At 39.5% G+C, this 21,348-nt stretch overlaps 2 protein-coding genes across 2 annotated transcripts in view; both read left to right on the forward strand.

Annotated features, from left to right (window-relative positions):
- Positions 1 to 16,789, forward strand: part of col7a1l (collagen type VII alpha 1-like) — a 63,663-nt gene extending 46,874 nt beyond the window's left edge. Inside the window, 17 exon segments of the mRNA XM_013271185.3 lie at positions 633 to 668; positions 1,862 to 1,918; positions 2,107 to 2,178; positions 2,300 to 2,371; positions 2,453 to 2,488; positions 2,578 to 2,658; positions 2,758 to 2,811; positions 2,915 to 2,968; positions 3,073 to 3,135; positions 3,234 to 3,296; positions 3,454 to 3,570; positions 4,718 to 4,795; positions 8,606 to 8,659; positions 8,753 to 8,801; positions 10,887 to 11,063; positions 14,126 to 14,197; positions 15,474 to 16,789. Coding sequence (XP_013126639.3) covers positions 633 to 668; positions 1,862 to 1,918; positions 2,107 to 2,178; positions 2,300 to 2,371; positions 2,453 to 2,488; positions 2,578 to 2,658; positions 2,758 to 2,811; positions 2,915 to 2,968; positions 3,073 to 3,135; positions 3,234 to 3,296; positions 3,454 to 3,570; positions 4,718 to 4,795; positions 8,606 to 8,659; positions 8,753 to 8,801; positions 10,887 to 11,063; positions 14,126 to 14,197; positions 15,474 to 15,688 — 1,350 coding nt within the window. The 3' untranslated portion in view covers positions 15,689 to 16,789.
- A 1,943-nt stretch (positions 16,790 to 18,732) lies between these two features.
- On the forward strand, positions 18,733 to 20,778 carry ucn3l (urocortin 3, like). The gene is made up of 2 exons (XM_005451641.4): positions 18,733 to 18,954; positions 19,284 to 20,778. Exon 2 carries the CDS (start codon positions 19,294 to 19,296, stop codon positions 19,777 to 19,779), a length of 486 nt encoding a protein of 161 aa, XP_005451698.1. The 5' UTR covers positions 18,733 to 18,954; positions 19,284 to 19,293; the 3' UTR covers positions 19,780 to 20,778.
- Positions 20,779 to 21,348: the final 570 nt, after the last annotated feature.

A 21,348-nucleotide genomic window follows, 5' to 3' on the forward strand; every position in this document is an offset into this window, starting at 1 on the left:
TGTTGACTGCAGGGAGGATAGATGGACTCAGTTTACCGCAACATAAACATATTGTAATGGAACAAGATAGCAAGCATATATGTTTGCATAAGTACTTGCTGCTTTCATCTGTGCGACCAAAGCAGTGAAATGAGTGACTGGATGTTTTTCTCTTTACCCTGAGGATTTCTGTTAAACAAGTGCATGAAGCATGAAGCTGCTGTAATTCTCAGGTGCCCGAATATCAATAAACAGCTGCTTGTGATTTATTTTTACTTGCAGATGACTCACTGACATTAAGATGTGAATATTCTGCTCTATTACAGGCACATTTATGTTGCAATTGTGATTTCCTGTTTGTTTTTAAATATCAGTGGGTAACGGCTGTGTTAAAAGTGGTGCCACTTGTTGGTCAGCCTGCATTCATATTTGTTTGTCAGACAGTGTCGTAACTAAGGTTTTGCTGGATGATTTTATTATTTATGACAGTCATGTCAAATACCAATAAAATCTCATCATGTTGTGCAGAACTAGCTTTCAACATATTCATACTAGAACTACTACAATGTGCATGTAGTTTTCTTTACTTCAGTTAAAATTGAAATCATGCTGTTTGAAACTGGATTTAAAAATCATGTTTTGTTTTCTTTTAGGGAGATCGTGGATCACCTGGAGTCAAAGGAGAAAGGGTATAATGAGTTTGTCTTGCTCTGTGGTTAAACACATGTGTGTCAAACAAGACGTATGTAAGGTTTACAACTTTATACATAGGTTAAAGTTCCAGCAACACTTGTAGTAGATCTTTTTTTCTTGTGGCTTGAAATCATAAATTCTGCAAACAAATAATCAAAGAATAAAGTTGTTCTTTAAAATACAGCTGTTGTTGGAACTTAATCCTCTTCAGACTTTATGTTCTTCTTTTTGCACCTTGGAAGTAGGTGAAGTTGTGAGAGTAACAACTTCTGACCTTACAGCTTTGTATTTACTGTATCTGTGGATATACTGTCATTAAAACTAAAGTACACCCTCTTTCAGTTCAAAGGTTTTATGTATACATAGGTAGGCTTTATGTGTGTGGCTCCATACTGTAGTGGTTTACACATTTGTTAAACAATGCAAAAGATCCCCAGTACAGGACCAGGAGGAAACACAAATCCCACGGGGGTTGCATCAGGAAGCCCATTGGGTGTAAAAATGTGCCAAATCATAAGACACAGAGCCATCTCCTCCAGCATTCCCTGTGAATAAAAGAGCAGCCAAATAAACTTAGAGTTTTACATATACAAAGGACATTATAAAAATAATTAGTTCCTCAGCAGGTCTTAATAGTAGGTAAATACAATTTCAGATGAACAGTAACACTTGAAATGTACCTTTATTTAACACATACTAACTGCAAAAGTAGTATGTGAAAAACCAACTATATTTGTTGAATAACAGCTCTCTTAATGTGCTGGCACAGCATTTGAGTTATGTTGAGGTCTGGACTTTTACTGAGCCATTGCAACACCTTGATTCTGTTCTTTTTCAGCACTTCTGTTGTAGATTTGCTGCTGTGCTTGGGATCATTGACCTGGTGTATGACCCAGTTTTGGCCAACCTTTAGCTGTTGGACAGATGGCCTCACATTTGAATCTAGCCTATTTCTAGTCTATCTCTATTTGGTATACAACAGAGTTCATGGTTGACTCAATGACTGCAAGGTACCCAGCTCCTGTAACTGCAAAACAATCCCAAATCCTTACCCCACCACCACCGTGCTTGACATGAATAAGAAGTTTTTGTGCTGAAGGCTGAAATTGAAAGAGGGCGTTCTTTATTTTGAATGAGCTGTATTTACATTAGTTTCATACTGATTTTACAACTGAATTCCTTTCTACAGGGCAGTGTGCTTCAAATCCAAGGACCTCGTGGCTATAAGGGTTCCAAAGGACAGCCAGTGAGATCCCACTGACTTTTTTTCTATTACTCATTCCACTAAAATGAGTTTCAGTACAAAACATATTGAAACAACTCAAGCCATCTAACACATACACAATAAAAAGAGCTGAAAATAAAAGCTGTAAGCTTAAAAAAAATATGTGTGAAAAATTAGCAATGAAGAAGTGTGCGGGCATTTTGTTTCAGGGTGAGCGAGGTTCACCTGGCTTTGACGGGGATAAAGGAGAAAAAGGCGAGGATGGTCCTCCTGGGGTCAAGGTAATGAATTCAGATACAAAGTTGTTTAGAGTTTGGAAAAGTTTGCAGGTTACAGAGTGTAGTGCCAATCATGTCTTGCTTAAAAACATCTAAAATCTACCTAATTAACTGTTTTTAAAAGGGTGTAAAAGGTAATGTGGGTACAAAAGGTGCAATGGGAAGGTTTGGAGCACGGGGCCCGGTAGGACAAAAAGTAAGTAAGTTAGGCATCAACATTAGTTCAAACACTCATTTCTCGAAGCTCTGTGTGTGAAATTGTCATGATTGTCTGCAGGGAGATCCAGGAGATCCTGGAGTCAATGGAGTGATGGTACTGACGTTTACGACATTTAAAGCAAATACTCAGTATTAATTTAAGATGTGATCAAATGAGATAATAACAATTTAATTTGATTCAAGGGTCGCAATGGGGCTGATGGGCTGGATGGAGCCAAAGGGGATAAAGGAGACAATGGACTCCAAGGACAACAGGGTAATCAGGTACTCTAATGAGCAGTTTATAACTATTTACTGCACCTTTGATTTCTAAACATTCAAATACAGTTAATTTAGTTTGTCATTCTTTTATTTTTTCCATAGGGTGATCCAGGAGAACCTGGCTTACCAGGAGAAAAAGGGGAGAAGGGGGAGAAGGTGAAGAATTTTCATTTTCACATTGATGACTTTTTCCTAATTTGTCACCTGCTTGTGTGTCTGTGTCTTAATGAATTAAGTGATGTGTTTCATGCTTTTACAGGGTTTCCGAGGTTTTCCTGGGCGCACTGGGAGCCCTGGCCTGAATGGAGAAAAGGTTATTCCTTAATTTGATTCTTATTTGATTAGCGAGCTGTGTTAGGTTATGTAGCAGTGCTATGTGAAAAACATGCATACTCCATATATGTCCCTGCAAAACAGGGAGATATGGGGTTACCTGGCACCCCGGGCATACCTGGACTGAATGGGGTCACGGGCCGCAAGGTAAGCGTTTAAGTGTGCGTGTATTTCCCCTACTAATATCCCAAGCACACACACACACAAACAAATCAGTTAGTGTTTCTCATTTTGTGAAATTTTAGGGAGACAAGGGAGAAGGGGGGATCAATGGTGTTGATGGTGATCCTGGAGTAAAAGGGGAAAAGGTTTGTAAATTCAAAGCCATAAGACCTGTGATTTTTTATCCTAGAGTTTATTTTTATATCCAATTGAAAGCTGGTGAAATCTGTTTATATTTACATAATGATGTAGCTTTACAGCGGTTTAGCCACTGTGATCAGATTTTTCTTTTAATGAATTCAGGGTGCAGCAGGTTTTCCAGGTTTCCCAGGTTTCAAGGGGTCAGCAGGAAGTCCAGGAAGGGACGGTGATACGGGACCACCGGGACCGCCAGGGCCTCAGGGAGACAAAGGGCCTAAGGTACAGTATACCCAACTCTTTAGGTACTTGTACTTGCGGATGAAACACAGGCTCATTATCAATACTACAGTCTAATTATCTCCAAGCTACCTGCTGTTCCCCTGATCACGACTTCATTATCTCATGATAACAAATTAAAAGTAGTCTAGCTGTCTTTACTTTTCCAAGCACCTACTCACAAGTTACGTGTGTCATCAGTACCGTCATAGAGAATCGTCACTTTTATCTTTAACAAATGTGATGTTCGTGAGATGCCCTCTACAAGCTGTCATCACACAATATCGGGGCCAAAAGTTAGAACTTATCAACAGATATTAACTTTGTATTTAAAGACTGGCACACATTAGTGGAGTCATTGATCACTAGTTTAATGGGGTATTTTTTTTTACTCAACACTGAACATGAATGCTACAGTCTTTAACTAAATGATACAGTCACAATATCGTCACGTAACAAAAACTTGTCTTGGCAGCACTAAAAAGCCATGGGGCTAAATTAGGGGCTCCAGACATAGAGGCACAAATATGCAATGAAGTATGCAGTTGAGGGAAACATATTTCTGTAAAAGTATATGCCCTATCAGAGTCTTAAAATGTATATGTTTTTTTAATTTAGCAGGTTCGCTAAATTGGTAGTCCATTTATGAGAAAGAACGGGCACCTGTGCGTACATAGCTTATATCACTTTCTCACAAATACATTTTTGAACTTTAAAGCCCAACAAGAGAAGACTAAATATGTGACAGAACACAATGAGCAGGAGCTGAGCTTGATTACAGTCATCACCGTGTCTTTGTAAGAGAGTGGCACCAGCAGTGGATACAGCAGAGACATGTCCTCAATTAAAACACACACACACACACACACTGAGAGGTCTATTTCTGTCTGCAGCTTTCAAGTAATATCTTACTCAATTAGCTCCTTTCAGCTACAATTACTGGACTCTCAGTGTTGACAGAGAGTGGCTGGAAACCTCTAATGAGGATATTCCAAGGATGTGCCTAATTGGCCTGTCTTTCATATTGTTTAGAAGTGAGTGATGAGGTGTGCTGCTATGGACATTTTTTCTTGTTGTTGATGATTTAGAGGTGTTGTATTTAAAATATATATATTTTCCCTGCGTGCACTTGCATGTTTTGGTCAAACAGGGGGAGAGGGGTAGAAGAGGCAGATCAAAGAAGTGTCAGAGTGGAGCACCAGGGACACCAGGACACAGAGGACAAAATGTGAGACACACAGCACTCACATCTCGACACACAGCACTCACATCTCTACACAGCTTTCTTCGAGCACACTTGTAATTCAGAAACATCCCTTCATCTATATTATTTCCTGTAACTTTCACAGAGCTAAAGTATATAATTTGCTTTATATTCATAATAAACAACATAAATATTCATTTAAAAGTACACCATCCACATTGCTGCTGGCAAGGACTGGTGGTACAGGGTCCGTGTGTTTCTCCTGCCAGAATCTGTGTTTGGTACTTGGGAGACAAAAATAAAACACAATGCTGAAGTACTAGTAAGGAAAACAGGTTGCTTAGAAGACGGGGACGAGGTCTGCGACGGTTGTTGTCCTCAAAGAGATTTCGGTGCATAAAGATGGCGATTAAACAGCAATAAGACAGAGTCAGTCTGCTATCAGTTTGCAGTTGAATGCGTCAAGCATCTGTTTCTGATAATACGCCGATTAAGTGTGATAAATTGGGGAAAATGGCAAATCTGTTGCCATCTGTTGCAAATCTGTTGCTGTCTACATCCACAGAAATTCACATTAAACAGAAATTCACATTCACTTCTTCCATTCAGAGTCGAATAAGAACCTCAGATCTGAAACAGAAATTCCTCCACAAATAGTGACGTAGCTGTTGCAGTACGGTAATTTAACTGCAAAATGACATAGGCACTCAGCAAAATCACTGCCAAGTTACATTCACCGATGCAGACTGACTCTGATTACTGTCAATCTGCTTATGTTTTTAAATGACATGATAGATACAGTCCCGATCAGAAGTTTAAGACCACTTGAAAAATGGCAAAAAAACAAACATATTTTGCATGGTTGGATCTTAACAAGGTTTCAAGTAGAGCTTCAACATGCAACAAGAAGAAATGGGAGTGAGACAAAACATTTTTTGGGACATGCAATTTATTGCAAGCAACGCTTAAACTGAAACAGGCTGTTTTACAGCTGATCAAAAGTTTAGGACCACATGCCTTTAAAAGGCCAAATCTGTGCAAAAATGTGGATTCATTGTCATTTTTTGTCAGGTAGTCACACAGTCATGACGTTCTGATGGCATTTCCTTTTTGAATGTGGTCGGGTTGTTGAACTGCATAAGCAGGGTCTCTCGCAGCGCACCATCACTGCTGAGGTGGGACGCAGTAAGACAGCCATTTGGAATTTCTTAAATGATCCTGGGGGATATGGAACAAAAAAGTAAAGTGGAAAACCTGAAAATAATTTCACCAGCAATGAGCTGGAGAATCTAACTGGCTGTCCGTCAAGACACTGGACAATCCTCGAACCAAATTAAGGCCGTTACTGGTGCTGACTGCAGCCCCATAACCATCAGACGGCAGCTGAGATTGAAGGGCTTAAAAAACAAAAAATGTCTTGAAAGGCCTTCTCTCCTTGAACGCAACAGAACTGATCATTTGGACTTTGCAAGAGAGCACCAAACATGGGACACTAAAAGGTGGAAGAAAGTTTTATTCTCTAATGAGAAAGAATTTAACATTGATGGTACTAGGATGACAAGCAGATCCCACCTGAGATGTTTTCTACGCGCCACAGTGGAGGGGACGCCATAATGGTCTGAGGTGCTTTTTCCTTCAGTGGAACAATGGAGCATCAGGAGGTGCAGGGGCGTCAAACGGCCACTGGCTATGTCCAGATGTTGCAGAGAGCATCCCTCATGACTGAGGGCCCTCGTCTGCGTGGTAACGACTGGGTTTTTCAACAGGACAACGCTACAGTACAAAATGCCTGCAGGACAAGGGACTTCTTCCAGGGGAATAACATCACTCTTTTGGACCATCCTGTGTGTTCTCCTGATCTAAATCCAATTAAGAACCTTTGGGGATGGATGGCAAGATGAATGGACACCAGTTCCAGAGAGTAGATGCCCCTTGTGCGGCCGTCTTCACTGCTTGCAGTTTCCACTCACCTCATGGAAACACTTGCATCAAGCATGCCACAACAAATTTTTGAAGTGTTCAACAATAACGGTGGAGCTACTCATTACTGAGTTCATGTTTTGAACTTTGATTTCTGTTTTGGGGGGTTTACAGGTTTTTTTTGAGGTGTGGTCCTAAACTTTTGACCAGCTGTAAAACAGCTGTTACAGTTTAAGCATTGTTTTCGATAAATTGCTTGCTCAAAAAAATGTTTTGTCTCACTCCCATTTCTTCTTGTTGCATGTTGAAGCTCTACTTGGAACCTTGTTAAGATCCAACCATGCAAAATGTGATTTTTTTGCCATTTTTCAAGTCGTTTTAAACTTTTGATCGGGACTGTATTTGCAACCCTTCAACAATCTGTTTGAGAATGATTGAGTTAATGCAAGTCAGACTGGGATTGTTTGGAGACAGGTTGCCTCCCTCAGCGTGTGCAGTCACCTTGTGATCGAACATGGACAACCAGTTGGTTGCTGCAACTACTCGTAGTTGGTTCCAGTTTGTATTTTTACTCTAGTGTGACTGAATCATTAGAAATGTTTAATTTAAATGAAATTATTTAAAATGCATTACACACATTATTGGCCGCCTGAAGATATTTTTCTGGTCACCAGGAAAATATTATCTCTTCTTTAAGATATTTTCTTGTTTGGTCTCCAAAACAGATCCAGCCCACATTAGAGATTAAAAGATGCTCAAGGCTCTGTTTAGATGTGGTGGATTGAAGAGTTGTCTGTTTGCCACTAATGAGTAATCCCTTTGATGTTGCACATTCTTTTTTGATACATTGATAATGTAAAAGTGTGGATAATTATTTAGTTTTAGTTTAGCTCTGTTGCACCTTTATTTTGCAAAGCATTAAACGTATTGCAGGCCTGTCTGCAAGAGACTTTTGATAGTTATACTCAGTAGCTAAATAAACACATCGCACCTAACAGTGTTCTTTTAATAGCTCTGTCCCGAAAGCACTAATATCTGGGCTATCTGACTCACCTTGTTTTGAGGTCATTGTGTCTATGTAGTTCTTTGCAAATGCCTTGATACCATTACATAGAGCAATTAATAACACACTAAATCAGCTGAATAACATTAGCTGCATTAGCAAACTGCAACATGCAGATTTCAGACTTCAAAAATCACCAGTAGTAACAGACCTTTTTGCCTAATCATACCTCACCTTTTTTTCTTTTAAATGGTCACAGTTAAACTCTGAAGACTCTTGTTCCAGTGTTTGAACTCTCATGTATTCTGTGCACAAGCTCAAATAAATGGTTTTGCAGTGACAGTAAATGCCACTTTTTGTTTCCATTTAAAGAACTAGAGCCCGGGCAATCAAGAGATTTAAGAGATTTAAGTATTTTGATTTGATTTTAAAAATTGGCTTGTGATCTCATATTTAAGGGCACTGTATCCTCTGTCACGGATGTTTTCAGTTCTCGGCCTTGTAGTCTCCAGATGTGTATTTTTGTATTTCATGTGTTCACCAGAATAAAACATATGAGTGCTGTGATGTTCACTTCTGTAAGTGGACATTGTGTTAACACACCTGAATGCTTTAAGTCTGGCAAACCACTAAAAACCTTTTAATAGAGGTGGTCACACTTGCTGTGAAAACTTTGTTTTTCAAAAGACTTTTAGTCCTTGTTAGATCTAAAAGGTGTAATAAGCCAAAATAAGTGAAATTACCTGCATGGCTGCCTTCTCCTTAATTGAATATTGTATAGATGTTAACTTGAGAGAAGTGTAGGTCCAAATATTTTGTTGTGTCTCATCACTTTTCAGTGCAAATGTCCGTAAACTGTCCGAATCTGTCATCCAATATAAATATAATATGTAGATATCTTTTCCTTTTAGGGTAAAGTTGGTATTGAAGGAGCAAAAGGGGATAAAGGAGAGCCTGGACTCTCAGTACGTCATAGCACGGTTGCACACTCACACGTGACAAAAGGCTAAAAACTGACTTGTCATTTAAATTATTCACTTGCATTTCTTTGTTTCAAGGCCGAAGAAGTAAAGGAGCTAGTCAACCAGGAGGTGGTAGAAAAGTGCGGTAAGAGTCTGCTTGTGCGCACGTGTTATTCATTTGTACATTTTCAACCTCCTACAGTACGTGCACTTGTGCTTCATCCATGAGTGAATAAACGTGTGCCCCTAGATAGGCCTACATATTGCGAGCGCGTGGTTGTTTGTTGTAGAGCTCCTGTGGCAGCAGCATGGCACCCGTGTGTGTTCAGCCATCTGTTATGTTCTCTCAGAGGAACACGCATCATGGTGCCAGCAACAGCAGAGCCATTCACAAACACAAGACAGCCATTAAGTAGAACGCCTCACCCAGATTCCAGGGCACATTCACGATATTTGGAGGCTGATTGTCTGCAACACACCTTTTTCACTGAAGACATTTTGGCATGCAACAGTTGGAAAACACGTGTATATATAGAGAGATAAAATGAAAGCTCTGTGACTCAAACCACAATTTGAGACGATCCTAAATTAAACTCAATTTAACTGAATTTATTGTATAATATATAGACTACATTTTGCATCCTTGACAAGGATTGGATTTTCCTGCTGCCTACTAGTAACGGTAACACAGGTTTGCCTCTCAGACATGCTAAGTGGTTGATGTGAAAATATAGTCTCATTTGCTTAAATATTATTTAATTTTTGTATGCGATACCAGAAAAGGAACAGTCTATTGATTTATGAAGTGTTCCGAGTGTAATCTGTGAATAGATGGTGTGTTTTTTCTTTATGTGTTTGTTTTCTTGTTTCCTGCTGTTTGTCTTAATTAAACAACAGCACTCCCACATATTCATAGGAACACTTTACAGGGAAATAAAGTATAAACTAATAAATAAAGTGGGCTGAAGGGAATAAAAGAATGAAAGAAAATATTTTAAATACTTTGAATTCTGGTTAAACTATTGTATTATGGCTAATTTAATTACTTAAATTTGATGCATGACAAATATATGTGCAAAAACCTCGTGCCAGTCCACATTTCTTTATACTTTGCTTCCAAGGAGCCAGACTTGCTTGTAATTGTTTTAAAGTCCTTCTGAGGGATAGTTTTCCAGGCTGTCCATTTGCTGCTTCATCATTCATTTTCAGTCCAGTCCTTGTACCTGACCATTTTGAAAGAATTTTTTTTGTAAGTCAGCTACTTCACAGTGAACTGTGAATTATCCAAACATAAAAATGATAAAAGTATTTCTGCACCAACAAGATGATTCCCAAAGAGGTATTAGCTGAAACCTTATCTTGATGATATCTGAGAAACGTGGACAAGTACAGGACAAAAGAAATGTCAGGCTCGAAAAACCTTTCTACCACAGATGAACAGTGCCTGGAAGTCATATCTTTGCGAAACAGGAAAAAAAATCCAGACAAGATCTGGCACAAGATCTGAGAGATGCATTTGGCCCTTCAGTTAATCCATCTACTGTTCGCTGAAGTCTCATCAGGAATGGTCTCAGTGGAAGTGTGACCGTCAAGAAGCCATTCTTAAAGAAGGCTGAGGTATGCCAAATTATACAAGGACTGGACTGAAAATCAATGGCAACAAGTCTTATGAAGTGATTAATCTGAATGTATCTTTTTTTAGTTCAAATCATCGTCAGGGTTTGGAATTGCATTTCTGTCAGTGCTGTTGGGGATCTTGTCAAAAATACTGTCAGATTCATGTGGAAAGCATCTGATTGGCAACAATGTAAAGATCTCAAACACAATGCCAATGCAATAAAAGCACTGGATCGACAAAAGTACAATAGAATTGGCCTTTCCAGAGCCCAGACCTTAATATTATTGAATCAGTGTGGGATCATCATGACAGAGAATTCAAGAAAATGTAGCTAACATCTAAATAAGAGATTTTAATGTCCTTCAAGAAGCCTGGAGACCAGTTCCTGGAGGCTACTTAAGGAAATTACAAGAAAGCTTCCTTAAGAGAGTTCAGGCTGTGTCGAAGAGTAAAGGTGATCATGCCAAATATTGACTTTCAGGCTCATTGAAAGTGCAAAAACTCTGCCTTTGCTTATTTCCATGTATGTTTGCACATGACTCAATGTATTTCTACATCTATTTCCCATATTCCTAGCAAAAAAAAAATTAATGCTTTTTTTTATCACTGCAGGATTGGAATACAAGTTCATGGTAAAATCTGTTGACCCAGATGCAACAGCTGCAGTGACTAAGAATGAAAATGACCAAAAAGACGTTGTGAAATCTATCACCCATGACCTCCATGAACAAAGTATGGAAGAAAACATGGCAGACAACATGGGAGAAGGGCACCCACAAAACCAGACTGGTAAGAAACACAAGTAGCTGTTTGCAGGGTCAGCGCCTCTGGCCAAACACACAGATGCCTTAGATAGCGTGTGACCAAGTGTCTGGCTAAATAGCTGCATATATCAACCTTATGTGTAGCAGCTGTGATGCAGGCAATTAAAATGTGCTGTGTCCTGACAAGGACAAAGAACACAAGCCTGCCTACATGTCTCTGATACTGTATCCATTCATTTAGTTAAACATTAAGGTAAAAGCACCACTGAACATGCTGAACATGTCTGATTTAAGGTGATGTGATTAGGTAATATTTTTTTTATGTGCCAGGTCTGTGCCCCTTTTTTAACTTTTAGGACATCTACAAGTGATGCAAATATCTCAGAACTGCAACATACTCAGTTCAGACACATCTAGAGATCTGTGCTGTGACGCCATACCAGCTTACTTTTTCCATTTTTTCTTGTCAGTCTCTCCACTGTGAGTGCTCTCCCAAAAAAAGCTAAGCAATGAACAGCAAAGGAAACCAAAATGTAGTAATTATTAAATAGAGTGCTATTACAGGGAAGCCACAAAGTTAAACCAAAGGTCAGCTTGTACCAGCAATCTCACATGCCATGACGCTTATTAGCTAATACAGCCACGGGCAGAAATTGCTTTCTGCATCCCAAATTATTGTAATTCTTGCTTCAGGTACATAAACCAGACAGCTGATCAAAGCACAAAGCTGTCATTGCCTGGTGTCAATGTCAACTGGTTTATTTATTCATTTAAATCATTAAATATAGTACTCATCTGTGCCCCAAATAATGATTGTACAAGTACAGCTCAGCATTCACACCTAAATAAACATGGTGTTTATGTTCACTTGTTTTGTTGCACGAAATCTGATGTTTTACAACAGATAATTAAGATGGACAATATTCCTCTAGTGGATACTTACATAAACTTATAAACCTCACATGAATAGCTCTTCTTATCTGTCCTGAAATGCTAGATTGTGAGCACTCAGTGGATAAAATGCTTCACAAGGAATGAAGCATCTTTTTGTAAAAAAAAATACCCAAGAATGAAGGATTTTCTTCACATGTGGGTTAAAAATTTTACTACTTTTGTAGTACAAACATTTAAAACTTTAGACTGCATACCTTTGGATGTATGCAGATGTCGAGGAGAGTGGGCAGTGGATTTTTTTGTGTTAAAACCAGATTGTTTTCATGAGAGGATGCCCAAGGAGTGAAAACGTGTAAGGACAGCAAGACAGTGGCGAGGTGTGCAGTTGGAGTGACAGATGGGTTCAAGGTGGGGATGGGATTACATCAGGGATCGGCTCTGAGCCACTTCTTGTTTGCAGCGGTGATGGAAAGCTTAACAGATGAGGTCAGGCAGGAGTCTCCGTGGACTATGATGTTCAATGACGACATTGTGATCTGTAATGAGAGTGGGGAGCAGGTGGAAGAGGGCCTGGAGAGGTGGAGGTATGCTCTTAAGAGAAGAGTAATGAACGTCACTTGAAGCGAGACAGAATACATGTGTGTGAATGAGAGGAAGACAGGTATAACAGTGAAGGGATAGTGAAGATTGGTGAGTTTAAATAACTGGGGTCAGCCATCCAAACTCAGTAGAAGTCCACAAGAGAGGTGAAGAAGAAAGGGCAGACAAAGTGGAGTGGGTGGAGACGAGTGCCAGGGGTGATTTGTGGCAGCGAGAGTGCAAGGGAAGGTTTACAAGACGGTAGTGAGACCTGCTGTAAGCTGGAGGTGACAGAGTTGAAGATGTTAAGATTTTTTAGGGAGGGACCATGATGGACAAGATTAGAGATGGGTACATCAGAGGGACAGCTCAGGCTGAGCAGTTCGAAGACAAAGTTAGAGAGTCAAGGCTGAGATGGTTTTGGACATGCGCAGAGGAGGGATAGAGCACATACCAGACAAAGGATACTGAAGAAATAGGAACAGAGGAAGTCCATAGAGGAGGTTCATGGAGTGTAGTGAAGGAGGACATGCAGAAGATTGGAGTCACACAAAAAGTTGCTTGGGATAGGGTGAAATGGAGGCAGATGCTCCACTGTGGCGACAAAAAGAAAATGTGGCTAATTTGTACAAAGTCAGTGTTTTTAGCCACCAGCAAATATATGTTGTAAGTATTAACTGTATGTAGAAGATTTATTTGACTTAGTCACTGTGACGTCCCATATTAGTCTAGTGGTCGACTGTTTTTACCTCTCAGTTGCTAAAGACTGATGGGATATTGTCGTCACCCTGCCAGGTGAGCGGGCAGCTTGGACACCTAAGTTTGTGAATGCGATAATTGGAGAATGGGGCAACGTAGGAGCTTCAAATTGATACCATAGGTGTATCTACTAAAATGCTTGTATGAGCTCGAATCTCAGTGACCTTGACCTCAAGGTCAGAGGCAGCAGGTGAAACGGGTGAGTAGACTTCATAGTTGACATAATACTTGTGCTCAAACTGTTCGCTGCCTCCTGCAGCTTCCTCTGTAACCTCCTCCTCCTAACACGTTAAGCTTTTGGTATTACTCAGTTTACTTGTGATTTAAATTTCATGTGTATTTATAATCAGGGGGTTAGCTTGTGCTTGATTTCTTTAAAAGACTCCCTTTTATGAAATCCATGTGCAAAAATCATTTGTTGTGATGAAGAATTCCTTTATGTACGCGTCTCTCTCAGAACTGAGTGTTTATTGTTCACTTTCTGAATATAGTAAAACCCGACATTAGTGATGTTGTTTGATAAATCCAGATGAAGGGAAAGCAATACAGCAGGCCTTGTAGAACAAACAGCTGAAGTGCTTCAAAGTTCGTTTCAGCTCTATCAATAATTTTTTAATGATACTTTTGGATTTCCCCTTTTATCGCTTAGCTTTAATGATAGCAGGATATGAATTCCCTCAAAAGTTTGTACTTTATAGCTGGCATGAAAAACAGAAAGTTGATGATTGGATGGTCCAGAACTGTTTCTCACTAATTTGCTCAGTTGGATGAGCTAAAATGTCACTGGCACTCGTAATGGCCAGTGAAGGTGGTTCTTTATTGTGTATCAGTAATTGCTTTTGTTTCTGGCTTCAGATTCTCATGATGGAGGGACTGTGGAGTGGGGACAGAGGAAGAAGAGAAGGGTATATGGAAGAAACACAGCAAGTGAGTTACCAAGAAAACTGATGTTGTTTGTGTCTATTTCCCTCCGCTCTTGTTCCCTTTATTTGCTTTGTGTATCAAAACAAAATTATAAATTTGATATCACTCAACAACACCCTGTTCATAGTAAAGACACTCGAGCTTTTTGGATGTTTTCACCTCCTGAGAGTTAGAGTCAGTTAAGGCTCGGTGTTTTTAATATGATAGATGGGTAGTCTAGCTTATCACAAAGACCTGGGAAAACCTGGGAGAAATATTAGCTTCCACAACAAGTTTTCAGTAATATAAAAATACCTTTTTATCTGTTTTATTTCCCAGGGGTTCGATCGTTTTTTCTTCCAGTTACAGAAGGAAAATAAAGTTTAAGTTACAGCTAGTGTTGTCGCAACAGACACTGTATGATTAATATAGCTACAATTTGCACTAATAATCAGTTATAACAATAAATTTAAAAAGAAATAGTAATCGTTATCAGTTACACTGTCCTTTATCGTCAGCACTAGTAGCTAAATAAACTGTATATAGAAGATGGATGTTTGAGGCAATCTCGGAATCTGCAGTTGTTTACAAATGGCTCAAAGACATTCTCCTTATTAGATCTTCATTGAGTTCCTTGGACTTTCCCATTGTTGGTGTTGATCAGTCCAATCAGTAGTGTCACACAAATCCTTTTTTAAGCAGCCAAAACTACCAGTTGTAGTCAATCGTGATGACAACGGAGAATTTAACTGGCCTTGGCTTTGTCAAGTTAAGACACTGTAGAACTTTCCACATCACTTATTTGAAGATTTAACCGAGTATATGTATATATTTGATCTGGCATGTATACTTTGATCCCTTCCTGGATGACAGAAAAATCCAAACTAAATTCAAATGTGCATGTAAACTTCTGACCATAACTGTAGTGAAAGTGAGTATACACTCAACAAAACATATTCTCTGCACTTTGTTGAGAATCTAACACTTGTGAAAGTAGAGCAGGGACGGGGAAACTCCAGGGCTCGAGTGCCAGTGTCCTGCAGGTTTTAGATGTGTCTTTGATTCAACACAGCTGATTTAGATGGCTAAAGTATCTCCTCAACATGTCTTGAAGTTCTCCAGAGGCCTGGTAATGAACTAGACATTTGATTCAGATCTGCTGACCCTGGGTGATATCTAAAACCTGCAGGACACCGGCCCTTGAGGCCTGGAGTTCCCCCACCCCTGAAGTAGAGTGACTCCACGGCATGTCAGTTTGAAGGACAGCTTTACACTTTTCCTTATCTACCTGTTCTTTCAGTAACAGACCGCTGCCTGGAGCCGATGTCAGAAGGGGCCTGTTCAGACTATTCTCTGGTCTGGTACTTCCACGCCCGATCGGGGGAATGCAGACCGTTTGTTTACGGGGGCTGTGGTGGCAACCAAAACAGATTCTCCTCCAGACATGAGTGCGAGAGATGGTGTGAGACGGAGAGTCGAGTTGTGGGGGGACCAGTAAGATCACGCAGGGAATAATCCTTCAAACAGTTAATCCAGTGACTGAAAAAAAATCCTGCTTTGAAGAGATTTTTGGTTATACAATATGAATGTGCGGATACTATAGATGCTATAAAAAAATGCACACCTCCACAGCTGCAAAACCTTGGAAACGGAGCCAGCAACCCCCAAACAAGATGCTTAATTTTGTACATAACTGTGTAAAATGTTATTGTGTTTGCATTTTGCATTGCTTTTATTTATATATTTTAACAGCTGTTTTGCAATTTGTTATATATGGATAATGTGATGCGATTTAGTCTAAATGTGAATGATTTTCTTCTTAATTTCACATAACATCTGCACATGTAAGTACATTGTCTTGCAGCTGTGTTACTAAAATAGACTGACATTGACAGAGATTTTGAATGTAAACGTGCCAAAAATAAACACTACTGAAAAAAAAACCCTCTTAAATCCATCTTTACATTCACGATTTGTCTTTTTAACGCCAGCCTCTTTCATTTTCCAGCTCGCTGTAGCGTATCCCTTTATATAACTGTCACCTTTCTTATGTTTTGTCAATCGCCCTACATCCTGTGTGGTGCAGAAATGAGAAGCTGATAGCTGACTGCCTGCTGACTCCTCCACCACTACATATGTTTCTTTGGCAGGGGGTGTTATGGGTCAGGCTGAGAGCCAGATGAGGGGCCAACAGGGGCCCAGTGTGGGAGCTCACGCAGGGGCTGTTTTAGAGGACTCTCCATCAGACCGACTCAGCAGTAGCTGGGGATTCCTGTGTGGGTGTTGATGAGGGGGCAGCACGCATTGAAGTTTTTTGGTGGTTGTTTTTTTCTCTTCTGGCAGTGTGACAGATAAAAATACACGACACATTTTAGGCTCTCAAGTTGCCAGGTTGTTGCTCCTCGGTTCTTTCATATCTCTAATCTGTTTTTCAGGTTGGTTTGTAAAAATAGTGTTTTTCGAGTTGACAGAGGAGACAAGCCCCAAGAGGCTTCCTTCATATTAGTCACGATTCTATACTCTGATGTACACCCACACGCAAAGATGCTTGATATGTCTACTTGATATTTTTAGACATAAAGAAATCTCATTATAAAATTAAAAATATTTAATTTAAGCACAAGGCAAAAGAAATATTAAAACTTAAAGCATAAGCTTAATTTCATATTTAATAGTTTCAAGTTGCCATTTGTTGTTTTTCTTGTAGATTTTGCTAAGCTCTTATGTAGACATTTACGCTTTTTCAACCAACCCAGTTATAAAGGGACAAATAGAGATGAGAAAAATAAACAACTTGCTTTGCAAAGACACGTGCAGATGCAGGACAGCCTCACTACTTAAGGTTTTCTTAGGCCTTGCGAGCTCAGTGACAACTTAGCTGTTTTTTAATCTTTTCAACCTTTAACCTATAAGTATAAACAGTAGCAAGAAAGTGTTTTGTGGTCAATAGGCTGTCACTCCTAAGCAGAGCAACACAAACCAGCGTCAATGTAATAAATGTAGGATTTTTTCCCCCCCCTTGATGTTGAAGGGGGGCATGTAATTCCATTTCAGAGATCACTTGCGGAGGAAGCTGGAGTGGGAGGACTTCTCATTGCATCGTGTGTCACGGAACGCAATTACTCCAGCTGTGAAGGCTTACATTCATATTAATGAAGGTGAATGAAGTTGCTCATTAGACCCTGACCCGGCGCCCTTTGATGCTGTCTCCCCCTGTATGCTCTTTCCTCATATTGACATTGTAATGTACATCAACTCTCCTGTGTGTCATGTGTACACTCAGTGGTAATTAAAACACAGCGCTCTCTAGAAAATCTCCGATATCTCTCCTCTCTTTTGAAGAAACATTTGTGAATCACGCACAGACGTTTTTATATGTGGTGTCACTCAACTTATTAAAACTTCAAATGGAACAAATGCTCATCTCTTTATTAATAGATGTGAAACTGCTGTCGATGGAGACATCTGAAAGAGCAGGGAAACTTTTAAACTCTGCACCTTCATTCTTCATTCAGTTCTTAGTCTTGTTGAAATTAATATATAAATGAGCTAAAGAGACAATATTGTATTTGAAGGACTTTAAATTTGCTTTGATAAAGTGAAGATTTATATTTATGACCTGTTCTATAATCTACAGGTTTACATTTCGCTATAATGAATATACAATAATATATTCATTATAGAATGATATTGTCTAAAACAGTGCATGTAATGTGCGCACTTTCTACCTTTATATAATAAGGCTTAATAAGCTTTAACTAATTGCATTAGTAGTTGAATATAACCAGATCAATGACCTTCTATGTCACTTTCTCTCTGCTGCAGAGCATCTCAAAGAAAATCCAACTTTTCCAGTCCTCTTTCAGCTGACGGTGTGACAGCCCCACCTATGGTTTTTACGCCTGCAGGTTTAGATGTCTGATTTTCTGTACCTGTGCTGGCTCCTCGTTCTTTCTATCGCCATCGTCTACCCATTTGGTCTGATTTTTTTTATCCTCTCTGTTTTACCTTAACATCCTTTCATCACTGCAACCATTACTTTTTAATTACTTTAAATCATAAGTGGATCTGCTCTTTATGGAGCTTTAACAGTGGTAAGTGGGAAACCTCTGAAGAAACGCCTAATATTATAATGTGAGACAATTTTATTTAACTATTGATCCAAAACCCAAACATATCCTGCCACGTGTGCCTGAGATAAGCGTCAAATCCGCTCAGCTGAGAACAAACGTGTCAATGGGAGCTGTCCGTGGTGCTGATCAACCGCAAACCTGTCAGTTTCACGCAAATGCCATTGAATGGCTTAAAGGTGTTGGGACTCTTACAGGCTATCATGGAGCAGCTGCACATGAAACACTTTTTTTAAAGTCTGATGCGAGGCAGAAAAAAAAGTTTCAATAGTCGTGACGCCTTCAGTCCACCAACAGGAGGCCACAACTTTCTTCTTTTTTTTTCTTCATTCATCTACCTCATTGCTTCACAGCCAATGGGATGGCTCACTGCGAACCAAAATGTCAACGGGATGACGTTGTTGCTGGCGTAGGGCTGCGTTTTGATGGCTCTACTAAAAGAATACAGTGGAAATGGACGAGCAGGAGACGCTGCTGGTCAGACTGTGCGCACTGTTGACCTCCGCACACAGTGTTGGTTCATCGGGATTTCTTATAATAGCCTCACTTGAGGATTTCGGCTTCTTTGCGCTTTCTTTGAGGGGATAGGTGCTGCTTAACCTCTCCAACTGTATTTAATACAAGCATTATTATAACTAAAGGACACGAGTGGTAAGTTGCACGAAAATTATTGCTCACACGTTTGTGACCTTTATAAAATATTGTTTTTAGTTTAATCCGCAAAACTTCACATTACAACCACCCCGGCTTTTTGTGATCCATCGAACTTTAAACTAAATCCTGTACTCCTTGAGTCGATTTTTTAACAAGATTTGTGAGGTTACTTGTTAATATTTACTATTAATACCCAGAATGGGCATATTAATAAGGTTTTATTTTTGCATCTCAGTGAAAATGAAGTTCACTGAGATGCGTTGTTGAAGATTAGATGCGACAAAAACTTCATATTCTCTGGCTTTCTTCACCTGTTTTGGTCCCAGAGGACACAGCATGCTGTCGTCCCTAAAGACCCTGCTGCTGTTCTCGGTCCTGTGCACACCGACCTCCAGCCTCTGCCTCCGTCTCTACCAGACGCGCCCCGACCTCCTCTGCGACGACCAGCTGGCACTCGGGGTCCGGAATGACCAAACTGAGCCTGGTTACTCCACTGTGGACGGCTGGGGGTCCCTCATGCAGTCCGCGGAGTATCTCTCCTCCTCTTCCTCCACGTCGTCGTCCTCTTTCTCCTCTGCTGAATCCAGTCGGGAAAAAAGGACTTCAAGTCCCGCAAACTACCGCTTCTTGAGCCGGACCAAGCTCAGGGGCCAGATGCTCCGCAACAGCAACAAAGGGGACCGGAGGAGCAGACTGACCCTGTCCCTGGACGTCCCGACCAACATCATGAACGTGCTCTTTGATGTGGCTAAGGCCAAAAACCTGCGAGCCAAGGCGGCGGAGAACGCGCGTCTGCTGGCGCAAATTGGACGGAGGAAATGAAACATGGACAACTTTCATTTAACAGACAGCCATGACCAGTGTTGGCCTCTCAAAGTCTAATAAATTAGCGTCTCTTATCATCCAAGTAAACATCCATTTGTTTCTCCGGGGGAACGATGCCGTGTTTAATAATACACAGGCTTTAAATTCAGCTGTTCGCCTGTAAAAGGAAATAATCTCACACCTTCTTTTCTCCAGATCAAATCACTGAGACCACTGCCAACAGCAAAGGCACGTTTACTATATATATATATTCGTAGGAAAGGGAACTTATGAAAAAGTAGATAACTACTGAAAAATGTTTTAAAACCAAGGTTAAATGTTACAGAAGATATGAGCGGATAAATTAGGTTAAAGTGAGAAAATTAGCTGTTGCTGCCTTCTTTTAAAAGTAATTGATTGATTTTTTAGTTCATTAAATATGTTTATTTATGCATTTATTGTACGTGCGAATAATCCATCTATATTAAATTACAAACTTTCTCAAGTACTTTGCTATAGCAGACAAACAAAGTGAGTAAAACACGTCCTCAGTTTTTCGGTTAAATTAATGTTTAATGTGATTGTTTTGCCCCAGACTCAATAAATTCAAATAACTGGATGCGATGAGCAAAGCAGCTGGTTTTGCTTACAGAAATAAATTAATAAATATTAAAAAATGCAGCACTGTTGCATAATCTGATAATAATTTGATGTCCTGATAAATGTTTTTTTTATTCCAGGATATGTGTTTTTTTTTTCTTTTTCATCTTTCATTTATTTATTTATTTATTTAAGAAGCTTTGTGTTAAAAAAATATAAATTCAGATTCAAGTTTTGAACTTTGAATGTGGCCGAAAAACAACACTGAGAAAAAAAAATACTGTACAAATCATCTGCAAGGTCATGAAATACAGTAAAATGCAATTGCATGGGAATGTATGTGTTCATCAGATGTCTCTTATTTTTATACTCAAAATAAAGGATTATTTTTCCTCAAATAAAGCAGGTGTAACGACATACATTTGCCTCTTTATATGCAATATCTATATCACTGAGATTCATTATATATTCTTAGAAAAGATCTTTTCACTACTTCATTGTTCACAAAGTTAAAGCCCGACTCACACACCTTCATGAAAACACTTTATCACCCAAATTTGTCTCATCATAGATATATACATGTGTCACTTCATATTGTCAACAAGTAATACATTACAGTGAAAACATATGGGACAGACTTTCAAGATATAAACTTTAATAAGTGTTGCTATTGTTTGGCTTTACCACCAGAGGGCACCCTACCTTTCTATTCTTTTATGTCTTCTATTTATAAATAGATAGGATTGTGAAGTTGGGAGATGTCAATAAGCAGTGACGGATAATAATAATGTGGCTGGGCAATACGTGTATCAGAAAACAAACAAGAAATGGGCATAATCTGGATTTTGAATTCACCTTCAGACAAGCATTGTTTACGGAGAATAATGTCGCCCTCTTGCGGTCATTTATGAAAACTACATTCTAGTTTGTGATAGTCGGTAGCCTCAAAAAAACAACAACAACAACAACAACAAAAAAACAGGACAC

This window comes from Oreochromis niloticus, linkage group LG17 (genome assembly GCF_001858045.2).
Source record: "Oreochromis niloticus isolate F11D_XX linkage group LG17, O_niloticus_UMD_NMBU, whole genome shotgun sequence".
Taxonomy (NCBI): Eukaryota; Metazoa; Chordata; class Actinopteri; order Cichliformes; family Cichlidae; genus Oreochromis; species Oreochromis niloticus.

Coding starts and splice junctions, on each gene's coding strand:
- ucn3l (XM_005451641.4), top strand. CDS start 19,294: ATGCTGTCGTCCCTAAAGACCCTGCTGCTGTTCTCGGTCCTGTGCACA.